Source organism: Mus pahari, chromosome 18 (genome assembly GCF_900095145.1).
Source record: "Mus pahari chromosome 18, PAHARI_EIJ_v1.1, whole genome shotgun sequence".
Taxonomy (NCBI): Eukaryota; Metazoa; Chordata; class Mammalia; order Rodentia; family Muridae; genus Mus; species Mus pahari.
This window is the reverse complement of record NC_034607.1, coordinates 11,063,607-11,084,621: the sequence shown is the minus strand read 5'-3', so window position 1 is coordinate 11,084,621 and position 21,015 is coordinate 11,063,607. Positions and strand designations below refer to the sequence as shown.

The following is a 21,015-nucleotide window of genomic DNA, read 5'->3' as shown; positions in this document are numbered from 1 at the left end:
GAAAACCAATGCTCTGAAATGAACATCCTCTTTTCTCCCCTCCCATTCCCTCTCCTCTCCTCTCCTCTCCTTTCCTTCCCCTCCCCTCCCCTCCCCTCTACATTTTATCTTTCTTTCTTTGCTAAGGAATCCTGGTCACCCCCAGGGTAAGAGTTACTCTGCATCCTTTTATCCTATTAGCAGACCCCATGAGGCTATGAAACAAAGTGTCTTCACAGCCAGGTTTACCTTTGAGTGTTGAGAAGACCACCTTGACAATGAAAACTTATGCAGCAAAGCTTCTTGCACCTGCATCGTTTGAAAAGAAGCCAGGGGTCAATACACAAGGCTTGGTTTGCGCCCGTTAGACATTTCCAGAAGCACAAAAAAAAGATCATCATTCCTACCTTCTGATCCCAGAGGCAGCCGAAGAGCAAAATGAAGAGCCCCTGCGGAAAGGATTAAGAGCTGTGCTTTAAGATTCAGTTCTGCAGAAAGCACTCTTAAGCACATGTGGAGTCTGCCCCACCTCTTTCCCCGATCTGAGTGGATGCGGTGAGTCCAGAAGACGTTGAAATTGCATGAAGCAACAGTTATGCCCTGAGGAGTCTTAAATGATCAATGCTAGGGAAATCATTTTTATTTTCCTTCAGTCATGAACAGTAATTTCCATGTAGGTTCTGTTACTAAATACATGTCTCTAATCCACATTTTTCTTCATCCACCCCTCTATGTTGTGAAGACAATCATAGGAGGAAATGGTTTCTATCCAGGGAAGCATATCTTGAAGGCTAAGCATTCTGCACTTTATAACACACAGTGGTAGGAGTGGGATTAGTACATTTTTGTCACAGCATCCAGGAACAAGACGCTTCCTCGTTGTCTGTCTCTCTCTTACGGCGTGTCTAACAAACTGGCATCCACTGTAAATAGCTACATACTCTAAGAGAGCAAAGAAATGATGGCCCTTGAACATCACTGAATAGATTGGCATATACATAGCGTTCTTTTTTTTTTTTTTCAACATATATTTCCAGAGAAACTACGTGGTACCCAGCATCTATTTTCTTCAATTATCTCTTTGAAAACATACCTTGGACCAAGGTCTTTATTAGGCACTAGAAGAAGATACAGTGACCAACAGGAAGCCTGTCCTCACAAAGTTTGTTGATGCCTCCCAGAGACTAAATGGAACCATGGCTTGACTTGGTGACAGTGTTATACTTAAGAGATAAGACTAGAGCAAGGTTATCTTAAGTCAACAGCCCTAGCTAGTTTAGGATGGTGAGTCTCCTCCTACTTGTGTGATGGGGACATTTGGAACCAGATTATAATGCAGGTGATAAAAGGGTCAAGGTTCCATGGGAACAGAGGACTCTGCCCCTTCATCTCTTTGAGTGCCTGTAATTACTGTTCTCTGAAGCTCGGGTCTCCTGTGCATGAAAACCCTTCCCCATTCCTCCTCTTGTTTGGGTTTCGATCATTAGTTTATCCCAGGAGAAGGGGGCATTTCCTGAGATCCCAGTGCCGCGAGCTTACCTGGAAGGCATTGAGGAGAGTAAATATGATGTGGAACACAGCGTTGCTCCCCTGGATCACTGTGGCAAGACCGAAACCCCAAGTGAGCCCCAGGAGTGGTGTGAGGACCCCGATGCTCTTGCTGATCTGGAATAGGCTGCTCTTCTCTTGCTTGCCTGGCTTGTCCCCAATGGTGGGCCTCAGGATCTTGGTGATGACCACAACTGTGATGCTCACGTTCACCACCACAATGATCAATGCGGGGACGGCAAAAGCCAGCAGCGCTCTGGTGTCCTCCCAGTTGAGCCAACATGCGTTCTTCCTCATGTAGACTTCCTGTGGCTGTGTAACCCCCACTGTGATAGATGAGATAATGAGGGGACAGCCATAGCCTAGAGAAAAGGCAAGGGCTTTCTGAGTGGACTTGCTTGCATCGTGCAGAATGAAAATCAGCCGGTAGAAGAGCATGAGGCCCAGAGTTAGCATCCAGAAGAAGACGCTGAGGTAGAAGAAGTGAATGAAGAATGTGGCGGCCACACAAGCAGTTTCGTTGAGTGGGTAGCGACCGTCGTGGATAGCACCAGCCACAATGAACCAGATGTCAGCAATCAGAAGGCAAAAGGCAATGTTGACTATGCAAATGTGGCGCATATAGGAAGTTCGGTTCTTGGTCACAGATTTCCACACCATGGCTTCCACAACCAGACAGGCAGCTAAGCTGACTATGGAAAACCCCAACCCGATGTAAGAAATGATATCCAGAAGTATTTTTAAAAGAGACCCTGGATCTGGGGAGTCTGGGGACATGAGGATAGAGAAGGATGTCAGGTGGTTACACTTGCAGAAGACTCTGTCCCTATGGTCCCTACCATCATCTTCCACAGAGCACCCACTGCTGTCCCAGCCCCCTGTATTGTTGGCAAGACTGAAGTTCCAGAAGACACACTGTGGCTTGCCACCCGAACGATGGTTGTTCTTAAAAGTCATAGAAATCCTAAATGGCTTGACAATGTTATGGCTGACAGTGGTTGTCATTACTAAGCTGTTGGAGGATGCCTTTCTCTGTACATCCTGGGCAAGGATGGCTTTGAGAGTTGGGAAAGCCACAGTAACGATGGATGAATCAGGCTGCAGGTTTCCCAGCTGGCACTCATCAATGGCTACGTCACCCCACAGGTCAGAGTCTTTGAAGATGAACTGCTGTTGGTAGATTTGGGGGTGGCCACGTTTTATCACCATGCTCTTCATCTGAACGTTAGGGTGGACGAGCAACGGAGGAGTGCTGTCTCCCAGCTGGAGTGCTTGGGAAAACCTTTCCACGGAGTGCAGGAACTGAGAACTCTGATTGCTCTGTTGCTGTAGTAACTTCTCCCAGGAGTTCAAGGCAGACTTGTCTAAGATGACATTAACGGTAGCAAGTATGTCCTGTAGGTGACATGGGCAGGGGGGGTGGGGAATGACAGCATTTTTCAAGATAAAAAAAGATAAAACAGCATTTCTCCGGATACTGGTCGGTGCAAGGGTCTGGGGTGCCACAAGCAGAGAAAATCTCTCCCCCACTTTCTCTCAACAGACCTTGAAAGAGGTAGAGACCACAAGGCTGTAGAACTTTGCTTAGTTTTCAGTAACAGTGACTGAGAATTACCCTCACACTACTGAGACCTACTTAGCTGGCTGGAAGAGGTCTTATTTACTAGTTCTTGGCTCTTATTTTATTTTTGTAATCATGTGCAGGTATGTTAATGGGTGCGTGCGTGTGTGTGTGTGTGTGTGTGTGTGTGTGTGTGTGTGTGCATGGAGGTGCAGAGGCCAAAGGTTAACATTGGATCTCTTTCACAGTAACTGTCCACAGTGACTCTGTCACTGAGTCAGGAGCTCACTGATGCCACATGACTGACCAGCTGGGATACTCCAGGGAGCATCCTCTTATCTGCTTCCCCAGTGCTGGGATTCAGGCCCTGCACCCATTTTTATCTACATGGGTCAGGGAGATTAAACTCAGATTCTTATGCTTTCATGGTTAGCACTTTCCAGACATCTCCCCAGGCCAGTGGTTGACTTTGTTTGAAGTCTCAAGCCTGTGAAGGCTTTTGGTAGGTGGCGTGTCACCAGCAAGAGAAACTCTCAGAAGATCCACTCTAGCCCTGAGCATCAAATAAGCTATGAAACTGTTTGCAAGGGCAGTTTTGTTGCCTGATAAACAATCTCTCTTTCTCTTAAGTTTGGGCCTGATGCTTTTCATTTATTCCTTTCTCTTGAAAAATATTTCTCCTCTGTATCTTTGCCTTGTCTGACTTACAGAAGAATAAGCCTATGAAATAGGTTGAGTGGTAACTTCTATCTAACTGGACACATCCTGATACCAAAACCTTGAGAATGTGACCTTATCCAAACAGGTAGTCTTTACAAATGTAATTATTTTAAGGACCGATTCTTGTCAGCTTTAACTGTCAACTTGATGCAACCTAGAGTCACAAGTATTGCCCAAGAAGAAGTCTTGCTAAAGGGGTTGCCTAGAGCAGACTGGCAGGTGAGTGTGTTTGTGAAAAATTGTCTTGCTTGGCACAGTTAATACAGGAGAGCCCCATCCATTGTGGGCAGCACCATTCCCTATGCAGGTGGTCCCAGGCTATATAGGAAAGCAAGGTAAACATGAGATTAAGAGCTACTAAGCTGCTAAGCTACTCCTCTATGGCTTCTGTGTCAAGTTTCTGCCTTGACTTCCCTCAGTGATGAACCGCAGCCTATAACCTTCCTCCCCCTAGTTGCTTTTGGTCATGGTGTCTATCACATCAACAGAATGAAATAGGGCAAGACTTATTCTGAATTATCTGAGTAGCTCCCAGCTCTAATATATCTTTACAAACTACAGATGAGGAAAAGGCAGAGAGATTCAGGTGGTTCTGCAGAAACCAAAGTACGCCTGGGGCCCCCAGAAGCAGGGAGAACTGTAGCAAGGTTCTTCTCTAGCATCTTTTCTGGGAGCGTGGCTCTGCAGCCATCTCGATTCACCTCTAGAACAGTGACACAGTATATTTCTGCCCAAGCAACCCAACCTGTGCTTGGACAGTCCCCACCCACACATGTAAAGCTTTGCACATTGCTACTAGGCTCCATGTTTGCTGGTCTCTTGTTGGGTTTAGCCACTAGGAGACAGGCAATGGAAAGATGGGAGTGAGAAGAGTTGACATAAACCATCCATGCTGTCCCCTTAACCCTATTCCCTTCATCCCTAGCTTGTCTCTGGTAAAAAACTATACTGGCCTTCAAACACTATAGCTTCTGAGGAGGGTGGTCTCCCCTAAGACTTCAGCTACCACTGGACTTGAGTGAAATCCAATCTTTTGTCTATAGTGTGGCTCATAAAGAATGTGGCTTCTGAGTGCCCCATCTCACCCCTTACGTATTTTATTCTGACTTACCTCTGTATGTTTCCTTTCATTAAAGCCTCTCTAGTTGAACTGTTATGATCTTTCTTTTCTCCCCCCCCCCCAAAAAAGTACCTCATAGTTTACATTCGATGTAAGGCCTTTGAGAATCTTATCCTGGTTTCCTTTCTGTTGCTGTGACAAAATACCCCGACAAAAACCATGTAAGGGCCTACAATTCCAGATCACATCGTACCTCGACAGGGCAGCTGACAGTGGTGGGATCTTAAGAGAGCTGGTCATGTTATAGCCACAGTCAAGAGCAGAGAGCAACGAAGAAAGGTGTGCCTGCAAGCTCTCAGCTCATGTCCTCTACTCTTAGATACCTCAGGATGCCCAGCCTAGGGAATGGTGCTGCCCACAATTCAGATGAATCTTCCTAAATCAATTACTTTAATGAAGACAGTCTGTGACAGACCTTTTCAGAAGCTGACTTTAATCAAGCCAGTATTTTGCAGGTGTGCCAAGAGGCTTGCCTCCTAGGTGCCCAAATGACCTCATACTCACCTTCCACGTATGCTGTAACCTCTAAATTACTAGTTTTTCTAGAAAACTAGCAGGAATTCATCATGTTCGAATGAAGAAATGAAAGCAGAGACACTTTAAAGAAATCCAAAAACGCTCTGATGTTCCTAGAAGCCATAGACTGCAGAGCACACTACAATATTCTTGTATCCAAGTGAGTGCTCTGAGAGAGACGAGTCTGTGCAGGAAGGAGTGATGCCTCCTGCACACAAGTCCAGAGGTTTGAGAAGGCAAGGCCCCGAACTCCCACAAGGCTTAAGTCCACTTACTCTCATCATTTCTGAATTCACTTGAGTGGGAACCGTTGAGAGCAAATCAAGGATGCTGATGATGGCTCCCAGGCTCCCTGGAGATGAGCGGATGTCCTGTTCTTCCTTCCCAGTACTAACAGAAAGGTCCCTCAGGTATGTAGGGAGCTTCTGATCCTGGGAGGGGCTCTTGATCAAAGCCTAGTTTAAAAAGAAAAAAAGCAAAAAACCAAATGAAATTATTCCAATAACCTGGAATCTGTGGTTCTCCTTTACTCTCAATGCCTACATCAATAGTATATCCTGTAAATTAAAGCCTTGACTTCTTAGAGTCTCCGTACACACCCTTCAGGATGGAGAATGCTTAAGATCTCATGCACAGAAAGCAAGGAGTTAAACATACGCCAACCTAGAAGCTAACTAGAAAGAGAGGAATGGTAGATATTATTGCTACAGAGTTAAAGTAAAATAGTCGCTTGCCCACATAGAAACACATCTATCACTCTTTTTTCTTATGCTACTTATGCTTCTGATTGTGAATGCTTGTCCCTCCATATTTCATCCTTCTACATCTGTTGTCTCAGCATAAATATTAAGAATGTCCTCCTTCACTTTCACAGTCCCATAAAGTGTGATACAAGCTGCCAAGGGAGTGAGGTGAACTGTAGTTCTACACAGCTGTGAAACCTATGGACCTCAAAAGAGACTAATAGGGCAAGATGTCCCTAGAGTTCCAATAGCGGCACTCATATCTTGGCAGCAACCAACTGCTGTCTAATTGGATTGAAGGTTCACTCGACAGCAGGGAAACCATGTTTGGTCCTAGAAATCTAGCCAACTACTTGGAGCTAGCAAGGTCATCCATCTTAGAGGACAACCTTATTCCACCACTTCACTAAAACACATAATTCCTAGCTGCATTGTAAATACTTACACATAGACACACAGGTAAGTGTAGCATCTGACCCTCACCAACAAAACTCTTTTTTATTTTTTTATTTTTTGAGACAGGGTTTCTCTGTGTAGCCCTGGCTGTCCTGGAACTCACTCTGTAGACCAGGCTGGCCTCGAACTCAGAAATCCACCTGCCTCTGCCTCCCGAGTGCTGGGATTAAAGGCGTGCGCCACCACTCTTTGCAATAGACAGAAACCAATACAGAAGCCCATTACTGGTCAAGATGCAGAAAATGACTGCTCTTGGATTGTCCAGTCCAATGAATACATCTTCAACACAATGATTGTACCCAAGGCTCAAACAAAACAAAACAAAACAAAACAAAACAAAACAAAACAAAAAACTGAGGCGGGGGGATGGAAAGACTGTAAGAGCCAGAGGACTTGGAAATCATCTGTGAGACTGTGTTTCATCCGTGGTGCCTCAATAAAATGGCTGCCTCAGCAAGACCTGCACAAGGACAACAATAACAGACATGCTGATGTGGAAGGGGGAAACTTCACAGGGTCCCATGCTGAGGCAAAGAACTCCAGGCAACCAAGGGACACTGAGAACAGGGAAAGTAGTCTCACCCAGGGATGAGTTTCCTAATTGTTTATCCAACATCAAGTGGTCAGCCCTGATGTCATATACATACATGCAACATTCAATGGTCTGGGAAGACTCTCTCTGTTTGTATATGCTTGTGAATAAATATATAAATGAAAGAAAATGGGGGAAAGGAGAGATATGGGAAGATTTGGAGGAGAGACATGGAATGGGGGCAGAATTATGTGACAATATTTTAATAATAAAAATATTATAAAACTAAAAAAGAATTGTCCCTTTTTATTCTCAGAGTATCTTGATTCAGGTGACAAGTTGTATCATCTATCTGTACATATCAGTTTTCTAACATCCTTTTTTTTTTTCTTAAGATAGGGTTTCTCTGTATAGCCCTGGCTATCCTGGAACTCACTCTGTAGACCAGGATGGCCATGAACTCTGTAGACCATGCATTTTAGAGTGGTCCATGGCCAATTCTCCTAAGTGCTGAGAATTCTGCTGAGCCAGAGAGATGCCCCTCCCCAAGTATTTAGAGTCCAGGGTTTCAGATTCACCTTGGCCACCTGGAGCAAACCATTGATTGGGGCTGAGATGCAGGCCCTTGACTCCTCCTTCCACTGGGAGCCCACGCATTTGTAAGTGACAGTCCCACCGATGGTCTGTCCAGAGCTTCTGGAAACACCTGAGAACTGGCACAGTTTCTGAATGACTTTCCCAGGCTCGCCGATGCCTAGGATGGGATCCCGGCATGTGATATTCCCCCCTGCATCAGAAACATGGAAATAAAAGGGGAGGTTGAGAAATTCTTTCAGCCAGAAAGAAGAATGAAGTTATGTCCTCTGTAGGGAAATGGGTGTCACTGGAGAGAATCTTGCTTACCAAAGGTCTTAAGGTCATGATACCTTCCTACTTTGATGGACAGGCTCCAGTTATCAATATGCACAAGAATGTACACATAGTATTCGGTAAGCTCGAATTAACTGGTTAGAAAACTACAGAACCTTCGTGTATGGGGGTTCCAGTCACAAGGAAGCCATCTTATCACCCGGCCTTTCTGGTGACTGGAGAGAGTTCTTCCACATGACCTCTCATGGAAACAGTCACACAGATCATGACTTCTTATCTCGAGACTAGGCCAGGTCAACTGGCTCAGGGTTGACAGAGAATAGGAGGGGATCGTCCCACCATTTCTTTTCGAATGGCTCTGTCTCAGGAAGAGCACTGGTAAGGACACATTCCCTTGGTGTCATCTGTAAGGAACCTCAGAAGGACACAGATACTGCCCATTCCAGTCTGCCTTGCCACCCACTTAGCCTTGAGGGCTTGGCCCGGGAATTACTTCATTTACCAGGCTCCCCCTCTACTATCACAGGAGAACTAACAGGAACACTTTGTAGCCATGCATACTAATTCTATCTTTATGTTCACTCCAGCATCTGGGACAGCATCTTCAATTGCATCTCTTGGTCCCCTAGGCTAGAGGCCAGAGAACATGGCCCCCTTTTCCTTTTTTAATTCCCTGTGGTTCACCCAAAGCCTTCATATGCAAATGAAGACATCAACGAATAAACGAGGCTCTGCTCATGATTAGGTGACTTGAAGGTCATTTAAATGCACTTACTTGGAATAAGTTTAAGCTTCATAGATGGGCTCCGGACTGAGCTGTTGGCTGCATTGGTAAAGTGGCAGAACACTGCGATGTCTTTGGGACATGGATGTAAGTTCGCTGGGAGACTGTATTTGTAGCATGCTTGCTTGCCGATAACTTCTCTTTCTAGAGACAGTATTATTGAGAATATGAACCGACAATATGAACAGCCAAGACATAAGTAAAGATTGTCAAGATGTTCTGATATGAACAAACGTGCCCCCAAATCTCCGGGGAAATTTGTGACATTTAGTTTCAATATGGTTTCACATATTCATGTGAAAAGAACCTCCGGTTCTCAGAGTAGGTAAATTCATCTTTGAATGTGTGCTGGCCAAAAATCTCACCTTGACCATCCATTCATGGTTTCAAGTCTGAGCCTACATCCTGCTCTGCACCTTGGCCATACCCTGCCTCGCAGTGATTTATAATCACTTCTTTATAGACCACTTTAAATTTTAAAGATTAATATAAAATTAAAAAAAATAATGTGTACTCATGGGTGTCTAAGTATGTGCTAGTTAGTGCAGCTAACCTGCAGAGCCCAGAGAAGGGCATCAGATACCATGGAGCTGGAATTGCTGGTGCTTGTGAAACCACCTAAGATGGGTGCTGGGAATTGAATTTGAACTTGGTGCAGTATGTGCTCTTGACAGTTGAACCATCTCTCTTCCCTAAGGTTATTCTGTCCTACCAAGCCAGAAGTATCAACAGAGAAAGTCCCCAGTCTCCTTTATCTTCACATCTCCCTGTGCTTGGCTGAGTATCTGGCATATAAGAAACACCCAATTTACATATTCTGGCATCAGAATGTGGGGATATTGGCATTCTTCCACATCTGGGGCGATTCTCCATCATCCAGTAATGTAACACAGTCTTCTCTGTCTAACTGGAGTCTTGATTTTTCTGAACTTCCACTGCCTTTTCTATCTATGCTACTTATTTTTTAGGGTATTTGGTGTTATATACAGTGCCTTTGATAAGCATAGGTCTTTATAGACAATAAAATGTATGTCTAAATTGATTATTATTATTATTAATTTACTTCTGACTTATATGTGTGCTGTGTATTTGCAGGATAGCACAGATGCTAGAAGAGTGTACAGGATGCACTATAATTCGAGTTGTAGGTGGCTGTAAGTTATCCAAGGAGGATGCTGAAGGCCAAACCCAGGTCCCTTGCAAGAGACTCTCCAAGTGCCTTCAACTGTAGGAGATCTGGAGGCCCTTGTGCTCACAGATAAGTACTAGTGGCAATGGGGGTGTTAAATAAACAAAACTGTCCCTTCAAAGGATGGGATGCATAACCTATTATCTGCCCAGAATGATGGGAACAGAGGTTAATGGCCTGGTGACCTTTGCTCTAGCTCTGTGACCAAGACTATACCAGACCTTCCCCCGAGTCCTTATCATAAGCTTGTTTTTCTCAGTCCTTGAATAGAGCCTATAGTTGTGGAAGGTGTCCTGTGTACGTAACGAAGATGTAGTCACCTCCGATCTTTATTTAGCTTACTTTGTTCCTCAAGGAGATGTATGTGCATTTGCTTTATCGTGCATACCAGACTGAATTAATTATCACCAGGAAAACTTTCATCAAACTCTGTTTAAATATGCCTAAAACTAATTACTTGTGATCAGGTTTATGAAGTCTGAAGCAACAGCAGCTGCTGAGTCATGTTGTATCTGGGGGCTTCTTGCCTCCCTCCACCCATTACTCTGTTGGCCATGGTGGTTGCAGACACCCCCCCCCCCACTCGACTTCTAAGCTGTCTCTCAATCCCATGCCTATTTTCTTTCCAACCATGACTGAAGGATTATTGCTTTCCGGACCAAGTCTGCTACTGAGCATATCACTCTTTGAAGATCCTGTCATTGTGCCAGGGGTGGGATGTGGTGGGGAACGGCTTGGGTACCATTTGAAATACAAAGGCCAAGGCTGAAGAGATGGCTCCGTGGTTTAGAGCATTGGCTGCTCTTGCAGATAACCTGGGTTTGGTCCCCAGAACCCATGTGGTGGCTCATAATCTTCTATAACTCCAGTTCCAGGGGACTCAACACAGTCTTTTTGTCTTCCATAGGCTCTGTGTGAATGTGACACACACACACACACACACACACACACACACACACATGCAGGCAAAGCACTTGCACACATAAAATCAAATAAATAAACTGAATGAAAAGTTTTAAAGAACAAGATCTTCCTGACCCTGGAGCCTTCGACCAGAGTTTCTAGGATGATGATAATGGCAATGCCTTTGGGAAGCATCATGCTTGCTAGAGAGTGGGTCTTACTTTCTTTCCCTCTGTGCTGTTTGGTTCTTTCTCTCTTATCATCTCTGCAGTCATGCAATTATAAGGATGATTGGTTCATTCTGTATCAAGTTATAACAAAGAAAGACGCATCATCAGGGTATCTGGTTGAACACCGAGGGTGTGGAGGTGAAGGAAAAACATACGGGCTCCGCCCAAGACTTCTGGTTCAAACCAGTGAATCATCAGCCATATACCAAAACAAGATAAGAGAGACAGGCGGAATTCTCCCTGATACACTCTCCAGGATCCCAGAGTAGCCAGTGCTGTTAACTACGGAGCCCCAGTTAACTCCAGCCCCAGTCTTTGTACTTTAAACGGTCCCTGAGGCATTCCCCACCACATCCCAGCCCTGGCACAAGGACGGGATCTTCAAAAGGTGACATGCCCACAGAAGACTGGAAAGCAAAACTCCATTGGTCATGGTTAGAGGTCTGGCCTCTTCTCTGGCTACTGAGGATGGATCCCATGGGCCTCCCAGGTCAGGGCAGTGTTCTGCATCAGAGCTCCATCCTTAGCCTCTTTTCATTTTTTTATTTTGAGACCGGGTTTCACCAAGTCGCCTAGCTTGTCCTTGAATCCCCTATGATCGCTTAGGCAGGCCACCTGTGTCAGCTTCCTGAGTATTTAGGATTACATCCCTTTACCTGCAAGTGTGGCTCCTCCGTCTCCGTGAATTTTTCAATATGTATTTTTAAGAGAAAAAATCCACACCTATGGGCTAGTGTGGCCTAGCAGCAGCACGGTCTGCCTCTTACCAGCGGGAAAGAATGAGGAGTCCACGTGGAAGGTCACAGCGTACTTTTCCCCTGCATCCTCTTCTACACAGCATTGGAATTGATGGGAACTGGTACACAGGCCACTGGCTTCCAAAGGATCCATCATGATGTCTGATGCCAGAGGCAGCGGGTGAACGGTGACATCTTTGGTGGCAATGCTGTATGAATTCTTATATCTAAATATGCAGTGGTAGGTTCCTGGGGGCGGGGGAGCAGAAGTGAGACAGAGTGAAATCATCGCTCTTGAAAGGCATCATTGTAATGAAGTCATCGCTCCTAAATGACATCATGGCAGTAAGAAGAGGTTTATCTTTGTTTCCTCAAATTTGTGTACAGACCTGTTCCACCTGCCTGGACCCTGGGAGAGCCTGACTGACTTCTCCTTTATTCCCTTCATGGATCTGAAGAACGAGCCAATAACCCTCCTATCTTCAAGTATGCATTCACTCCAATCCAATGAAGTGGCTTTATCCAAGGACAAGAATGAAACTGGGCTCCAAACTCTCCACTCCAAGCTTCTCCCACAACCAAAGGGAGAATGGGGAGTTGGTGGTGTGCAGAAAAGAGAAAGCTTTTGAAGAGCATGGACATCACAGAGCACCTCGGTCTTATCACAGTCACTTGGCTGTCTCTGAAGGAGTGGTCCCTTAGATTTCAGGACACCATGGCACCAGAGGTCAAACCATCATTTAAGCAGCTGCCTGCCCTGGATGTTTAAGTATCTAGCCCAGTGACCTACTAAAGGCTATATCATAAAGGCTCCGTGGATGTCAGCTGTTACCACACAGTTCTCCTGAATCTTTATGCTTTCAGTGACCTGTATCTCCTGGCAACATGAACAATTAAGAAAAATAAACAGGAAATACAAATGCTTCTCTATTTAAAAAACTGGACATAAAAACACTTACTGGAGTTTTCATGGCACAGCTGAGTAGTGTAGTGCCAATCATGTAGTAAATCTGTACCTCCACCACCACCATCACCATCATCATCATCACCATCAACATCATCACCATCATCATCATCACCATCACCACCACCACCATCATCATCATCACCATCATCATCATCGTCATCATCATCATCGTTTTGTGTGCACAGGTATGTGCAGATGCATGTGTGTGCAGGTACGCATGTACGTGTATACATATACACGTGGAGATTAAAGAACAATCTCCACTCTTGTTTCCTAGGTACCTCCCCTTTTCTGTTTGAGGCAGGGTCTCTCCCTGACCTAGCGCTTTGCCACACAGGCTAGACTAGCTGGCTAGCAAGCCTCCAGGAAACTACCCGTCTCCACCCGTCCCTGCCACCACTGCTGAGGCTGCAAGCTGGCATTGCTGGGCAGGGCTTCTTAATGTGCTTTCTGGGGGATCAAACACAGGTCCTCATGTTTGCAAGGTAAGTGCTTTACTGACTGAGCCACTTCTCAGGTCCCCAGTAAAGCTATTTTGAAAAAAAAAAAAAAAAAAAAAAAAAAGCCTCCTATTGTCCTGGTGGCAGGAGTGCTGGCTGTGGAGTTAGACGCTAACTTCAGTCCAGGTTGTACAACGTCACTTATACTACCACATTTATTATTGCTTGTGAACACCATTTTCCACATCTATAAGATAGGATAATGTGGTCTAGGCAGTGGTGGTGCACGCCTTTAACCCCAGCACTTGGGAGGCAGAGGCAGGTGGATCTCTATGAGTTTGAGGCCAGCCTGGTCTACAGAGTGAGTTAGAGGACAGCCAGGGCTACCCAGAGAAACCCTGTCTTGAAAATAAACAAACAAACAAACAAATAGGATCTGTCCCTCCCCCCATACTGTCCTATCACCCACAAAGAGTAATTAATCTAAAGTAGTCACGACAGGCATGTCCTAAGACAGACCTAGCTGTCTGCCATCGTGTATTTCCATGGGTCTAGGCAGCCCGCTGCAGGGTCTAGCCTGTCACTCACCGTTCCACTCTCGGGTGGAGGTCTTCACCATCAGTACCGACTCTGCTCCATCCTGATACCTCCTCACGGTATAAAACCTTGGATGGATTTTAATACCAGCGGAGGTGTTCCAGTACACCTCATCAAAGCTACTCACATCGCTGAGGCAGGTTATAGAAAAGCTTTGTCCCTCAGAAACAGAAATTGGGTCCCGGGTTATTGTTAGGTTGGCTGAAAGAGTGCAAAACAAAACAGACAAGACAAAAACCAACAACAGATGCAATGTTTAGTTTTTTGTTTTTTTTTTTGTTTTTTGTTTTTTTTTTGTTCAGACGACATCGACACGGGAGTGACATTTAAGACAGGGACAGAGACACGGACCATCCTGGCTCTCCCCGTGTCAGCGTGGGATTGGTACCTTGCTGCTCCTGGGGTTTACTTGTTTCTAGGCTGTTCCCGGTGGTGCTCTGAACTGTACTCACTTCGATCACATGCCTTAGGACCTCGGGCACTTCCCCTTTGGAGCTGGCATTATCTCCTGATGATCGGCAGGGTAGAAGGTTGCACGCTTAGGGATGTTGACTTAATCCAGGCTCCCCTCCAACCTCCTCTGTGACCCGCCCCCCACCAATGGAAAAATAGAGGATTGGGTTCTTGCAACAACTTCATATTGACTCTTTGAGTGCTTTCCCCACAATACGGTATTTTTTTTTTTCTTGGAAGGCAGCTGTGTTCACCACTGGATCACCAATGTCAGACCACTGTGATGTAGATTCGCTCCTTTTTATGTCTGAACCCATAAAATGGCAGCCTTTTGCCACTGTTGGTACATCCTTAACTTTTACAATATACAATCTAGTATCTAATCAGTGCTTCATAAGCAAATGAGTGGATTCTTGATCTACCTTTTCAGCACAGGGATCATAAAGTTCACTCTCCAAATAATCATGCTTAGATCATCTCAGAAACACTGGATGCACGGGCACCTTAATGTTATTTATGGCTATTTCATTTTAACTATATACAATACAATAACCAAGGTTAATAATATAATCAATCACATGTTTACTGCTATTTTTGGAATTCTATCACAGATTCTGTAAGACATTGTTGACAGTGTTGGGATCATTGCAATATAGATGCTGATATGAAAACCAATTATTTATTTTTCTCTTGTTCTATCTTTCCTCGTCTCTGGGAGCATATCTTTCCCATGATTGACATCTCAAGATGGCATTTGCTTTTGTCACCTGTGGAGGTGAACTGCCTCATTTCCTAAGCCTGCTGCCACAGGTCTGTGTCTCCAGTCATATATCAGTCTCATTCTTAGTGATCATCGAAAGAAGTCAGTGCTTTCCACAGACTCTGGGACAGAGTTCACATGCTGAGGCACGGCAACTGATCTGGAATCAGTTCCCTGAGGGGGCTAGCCGTTTCTAAGCAGAAAGCAAAACCCCGTGGACCCAGAAATCTGATTCTCTTGTTTTCAAGATAGGTCGGATGGCCAGATGTGGAATTTTCGGCAAGCACTAACCATGCCTCTGTATTATGTTCTGGGTTTCCAATTAAGAGCTATGTTTGTTGAATATGCACTGATTCCCAATAGCAGACCACGTGCAGAAGGCAAATAGGTATTGCTTGCATCCTGCTTCTTATGACATTTCTCAAAAAGGCTGTAACTGGTTCATTTTCAGAGGACAGTTGGAAAGAAATGTCTGTAGCTGTGGTGGCTCTAGAATGCCATTTGATTAATGATGCCTTTATTAGTTTGATCGGCATAGGATCAGCATTGGAGAGTGAATGAGAAATGCCCCCCTTCGGCTCATGTTTAAACACTTACATCCCAGTTGGTGATATTCTGTGATAGTTCCAAAACCTTTAAAATGGGGAACTTGCTGAACACAGTATATCGCTGTGCATAGGATTTAAGGTTTTACAGCCTAGGCACACTTCCTGTCCTGCCCCCCCCACCCCCACCCCACTGCCCCCCTCTCTCTGGTTCCTGTGTGTAGATGAAATAAGAAATGGCCCTTTCAGAAACTGAAAGACTGAAAACAAACCTTTTTATTCAACCATAAGACCAAGTGATCAGGTCGTCCCAGCTTTACGTGGGGCTATTTCTCAAATGGAGAGATTGCAACATGAAACCAGAGGGGGACTGGGGGGGGTGGGGGGGCGGTAGTGAGGCTGTTGGGATTTAAGGAGGGAAAACCAAATTGTGGGGGAAGGGAGTTAGCCATCTTCAATGACAACAGAACTAGCTTGGCCCCATACTACTTTCTTAGCCCAACTGCTTCCTTTGGCTGAACAACACAATTAGTTTCTTCCCAGTCTTTCCGACCCAGCCCAATTTAAAATGATTCCATCTGCATTGAAATGGCATAGAGGGACATCTGACTGCCATCCCACTCCCAGGGAAAGCTCGGTTTCATTCTGCCCACTGAGGTGATGATCCCAGGCGACTGGCAAGTGTAACGAACGTTTGTCTAAAGAGTCTACGGCAAGAGTTCTCACCTACAGAGGTGAAGGTCACGGCTATGTTCTTACTGCCTCTGGCTCCGTAGGCACTGACGAACTCACATGTGTAGATGACTGTGGTTCCAGAAGACCCACTGGGACACTGGGTTCCATCTGCCTTGAGCGTGTAAGTGCTGCAGCTAGACTCTAGGTCTGATTCTGGGTTCCCTGCAATGATGTAAGCACATTTTCAACAACATGTGTTGTAGTATATATTTAATCTCAAACCCCTTTGATCACTCAGTTCCCAGATAAAAAGACACATAATGTTTATATTTATAATAAGCCTTAATCAGCACTAGAACTTGCTAGATATCTACCCCCTTAGCTATTAGCTTTTACCTCCCTATCAATAACCCCGAGTTATGACTTGTGAGCTATGGGTGTCATAGAATGCCATTATGAGTCATTTTTATTGCTATGTTCTTTGAGTAGAACTGTATTTGTATTTACCCTAGGTCCATGGACTATCTAGTCTCAGGTACTTGATCACCCAAATAGCATCAGGGATGTGCTTTCATCTCACAAAGAGGGCCTTCCGTGAAATCAGACGTGGTTGGTCACTCCCACAAGTTTTAAGGCACCATTGCACTAGCATACCCTGCAGGCAGGATGCTGTGTTCTGAGTGGGCCACTCTTAACTCTGATTGGCCAGTCCACCTTGAACAATTCTTACCATCTCTTATCCCATGGCACCTTCCTCTTTCCTTCTGCTCCGTCTTCCTCATGGTCTCTTGCCTTGCCTTTGACCCTAAGCCCAGGGACCAACCTCCTCCATCTCTGTCTATCTCTCTCCTGCCTAGCTAATAGGCTGTAGGCATCTTTATTCACCAATCAGATAACTTGGGGGTGGGAGGTTAGTTGCATAGCATCATTTGAGTCTACAAGCAAATTCTATATCCCTAGGGGCAATCAGACCTTGGGGGCCAATATTTAGCATTAGAGTACATAGCAAAAGAAAAAAAAATACCTCAAAAATATGGTTGTCTGACTCTAAACTAGTAGCATGCTTTTCAGTGGAACCTTCAGCTCCATGCTTTTTCAGTTGCTCACAACTTTATAATCCCCCGAATCACTGTTTCCACTCTCAGAAACATCCCACCCTCCAAGCTGTCTTTACTTCCTGCCTAGGGTTCTCAAATAACCCTGCGTGGGATTTCTTTTCCTCCTCTGGTCTCCATTTTCTACTCCACCCAACTTCACCTGCTACTGTGGCTGTCGGATGCTCTTCCAGCACTCGCACCATCCCAAAGTGCAAGACACAGAAGAGGCTGGTGGGCTTGTGTGTGTCAAAATAAATGCATTCCTTCAACTCTAGCTGATCAACAATGCATACCTGGCTGCTCTGGGACTGAAAGCCAAAATCAACCCTGGTTCTCTAGCTTGTCCTTCAGTCAGAGTATTTGATCACAACCCCAGGAAAGTAGCCAGTCCAAGCAACATTCCTCCCCAAGTGTCTATTCAGGTCCCTCCACTCATTCCCCACTCTCTTTCTCTTTGACAAAATCACTTCTAACACTCTAAGGCCTGCCCTCCATTCATCCTTCCTTGAACCAAGCTCTGTGAGAAAGCCACATCTGCGCTAAGGGTCCTACAAGGTCGACACACTGTAGACAGGGAGAACGTTGCCCCTCTCTGCAGGTCAAATCTTAGTTTGCTCATGTGAATGCTGCTCTAGCCCTGCCCCCTCTCGTGATGCTTCTGCATTTGACACCGGAGGTTTCCCACTCCTGTCTTGTCATTAGATCTTTGAAACTGGCCTTTGTCACCCTCTACTTTGTCAAAAGTGTTGCCTTACGGCTAACGGCACCTTCTCTTTCCTCCATCTTGGGCGTCTCCTTATGTTGCCTCCACTGCCAGCCATCTTCTTTCAGCGGTAGCTGTGTGAGCTTCCCTTGGGTCCTTCCTTGTCTTTCCTGTTTTCATCCTCCTGGGCTTCCTTTCGAAGGCCCTCTCCGGAGCATCCTTCTTAAATGCCTATGTTGCTCCTGGTGTTATCCCCAGCCACGCCCCTCCACCCCACCCTACTCCACTGCTGCTCCTCTTTGCTTCACTCCCTTGGCAACATCAGCACCCCCACCCCCATCCCGAGGCTCCTGCTATGAACTGAGGGTGGATGACTTCCCTCACTACTCTAAGAGGAATGATCTGCTTGGAAACTTTGGAGGCAAATTCCCAACGTCGATTTGACATCTCCGGTACCTCAAACTCAACACGTGCGATTTCTTTATTTTTCCCCAGACAGAATTCGCACATCCAGTGTTTCCTGCCAGTGCTGTTGGCAGGAACCCAAATTAAAACACTTAAAGCCGCTTTAATTACCCAAACTTCCTCACATTGTGCTTCCACTCGCTTATGAGAACCCTGTCTGAGCTTACACTCCTGAAACATGGCCGTCTCCAGCAGTGAAAGGTCACCCCTTACCCACCAGCCCTGCCCCTGGGCCCCACTGTTTGTTGTCTGAACTTTGCAACTGATTACATCTGGGCTTCAATTCAGAGTTAATTCTCTCTTCAACTTACTCATTGTGCCACCTGGAAATTTCTTTCTTTCTTTCTTTTTTTTTTTTTTTTTTTCTTTCTTTCTTTCTTTCTTTCTTTCTTTCTTTCTTTCTCACTCTATAGCCCAAGCTTGCTTTGAATTTGCTGTGTAATCTAGTCTGGCCTTTAATTTGTGATTCTCCTGCCTCANTTTTTTTTTTTTTTTTTTTTTTTTTTTTTTGCGGCCAACTTGGTTTGGGTTTTGAGACAGGGTCTCACTCTATAGCCCAAGCTTGCTTTGAATTTGCTGTGTAATCTAGTCTGGCCTTTAATTTGTGATTCTCCTGCCTCAGCTTCCTGAGCTTCAAGTACAAGTAGACAATCACGATGGCCAGTGAAAGTTTAGGTTCCTAGCTTGAGCTCTGAGCATCTAATTTCCTCTCACCTTTAAATTCTTACTATGGGTACCGAGTAAAGTCAAATGCTCTTAACACAGTGTGTGCCATTGAAGGATCACAGGTTAGACAGATCCCTGGTAGGCAGACACATAGAGAGAGGACCTGCAAACAGATCCTGAAGATGGCATCTTCCAGCTTATTCCTCACCCTCCTGACCTGAGACAGAAGCCTGGAATCTCAAAACAAAGACTTCATGAGCTTTCTCCTCCTGCTGGTACACCCCCTTCCCCACTCCCATCCATCAAGCAGGACTTGCTGATGTCAATGTTGTAGGCCTATCAGGCTCCCTATCTGTTAGGTTTCAAACCCAGGACGAATCCTAACCCTGTTCATATACAGGCAACTTCACCTCCTGCTCTCAGAGACCTAGCAGTAGCTTATGTCATCACCTGCCACAGTCAGGTGCGCCAGGTACACTAGGTGTGCACTGTGGATAAAGGGACCTGGCCACCACTCCAGGTGTCTCTCTGTGTGTGCTCCTCCTCTCTATTCTCTGCACACAGTCAGTCCTTTGCTCCCTCCCTCCCTCCTTCTCACCTCTGCCTTCTCTCTCTGTCTCCCTGTTTATGTGAATTCCTCTAGCCTTGTCTCCTGAGACAAGGTGAACCCCCCGAGAGCTGTTCCCAAATAAACCTGTTTTTATACTTTTAATTTGGCTTGAATTTGCTTAGCACGTCAGCCAAGAAAAGCTATTATCTTGGTGCTGAAACCCAGGTCCCAGGGTTGAAACCTCAAACTGTCTTGGTTCAAACTGACCAGCCATACATTGGGGAAGGAACCCCCTTCCAAGACCTTGAGGACCTCCAGCCAATGAGGAGAGACCTCCTGGTTTTTGGTTCCTGAGACCCTCCTTTGCTTTTCAGGAAGCCTTTCTCTCACTTTCTCTTGATTGGCCTTTCTGAGTGTGAGTGTGTGTGTGTGTGTATGTGTGTGTGTGCTCACCCCTCAGAAAAGCCTTTCTCCAGCTGCTGATTCTGTCTGCCATACCTGAGATTTCTCCCGTTTCTACCCATTGCACTTGAGGTGTGTGTGTGTGTGTGTGTGTGTGTGTCTTTAACTTTTTTGATTGACAGATGAAAGGAACCTGATGCAGACCTCTAGACGACGGCAACATTTCTCACACAATAATACGTTCTAATCTAGTATTCTCCTCTGAATTTAATTCTTCATTTTCTCAAAACCTGAACCACGCGTGGCCTTCAACTCATCCTGCAGCCCCGGCCCTGGATGCCTGTGTCACATTTGCATCCCCCCTCCTCTTCCTGCTGAATGTGCCTCATGCTTTTTGTTTATTTGTTTTTGTTTTTGTTTTTCGAGACAGGGTTTCTCTGTGTAGCCCTGGCTGTCCTGGAACTCACTCTGTAGACCAGGCTGGCTCGAACTCAGAAATCTGCCTGCCTCTGCCTCCCAAGTGCTGGGATTAAAGGCGTGCACCACTACTGCCCAGTGTACCTCATGATTAAAAGTCTGGCCTTTTTACCCAATAGACAATCCAGTGAACCATACGGGGTGAGATGCGTATAGAGAAAGACAGAACCTAGGAATGTGTCGGTGATAGGTCCTGTAGTGGCTATTCCTGGTTGTCAACTTGACTATATTTGGAATGAACTACAATCCAGAATTGGAAGGCTCACCAGTGAACCTAATCTGGAGACTGGGAGATAGAAGTTTCTGATCTGGATCTAGGTATGGAGATCT

At 45.5% G+C, this 21,015-nt stretch overlaps 1 protein-coding gene across 4 annotated transcripts in view; it reads right to left on the bottom strand.

The window, feature by feature from the left end:
- Positions 1–21,015, bottom strand: part of Adgrf5 (adhesion G protein-coupled receptor F5) — a 99,401-nt gene that overhangs the window by 5,297 nt on the left and 73,089 nt on the right. For 3 of the 4 annotated variants that reach the window (XM_029531248.1, XM_029531247.1, XM_029531246.1), the window contains exons 11-20: positions 16,377–16,547; positions 14,281–14,400; positions 13,884–14,093; positions 11,919–12,137; positions 8,821–8,973; positions 7,754–7,962; positions 5,720–5,899; positions 1,519–2,922; positions 387–428; positions 229–288 (exon numbers count right to left, since the gene is read on the bottom strand). In XM_029531248.1, the coding sequence (XP_029387108.1) occupies positions 229–288; positions 387–428; positions 1,519–2,922; positions 5,720–5,899; positions 7,754–7,962; positions 8,821–8,973; positions 11,919–12,137; positions 13,884–14,093; positions 14,281–14,400; positions 16,377–16,547 (2,768 nt within the window). The remainder of the gene's footprint in view (positions 1–228; positions 289–386; positions 429–1,518; positions 2,923–5,719; positions 5,900–7,753; positions 7,963–8,820; positions 8,974–11,918; positions 12,138–13,883; positions 14,094–14,280; positions 14,401–16,376; positions 16,548–21,015) is intronic. The other variant, XM_021217836.2, reaches the window with a different exon arrangement.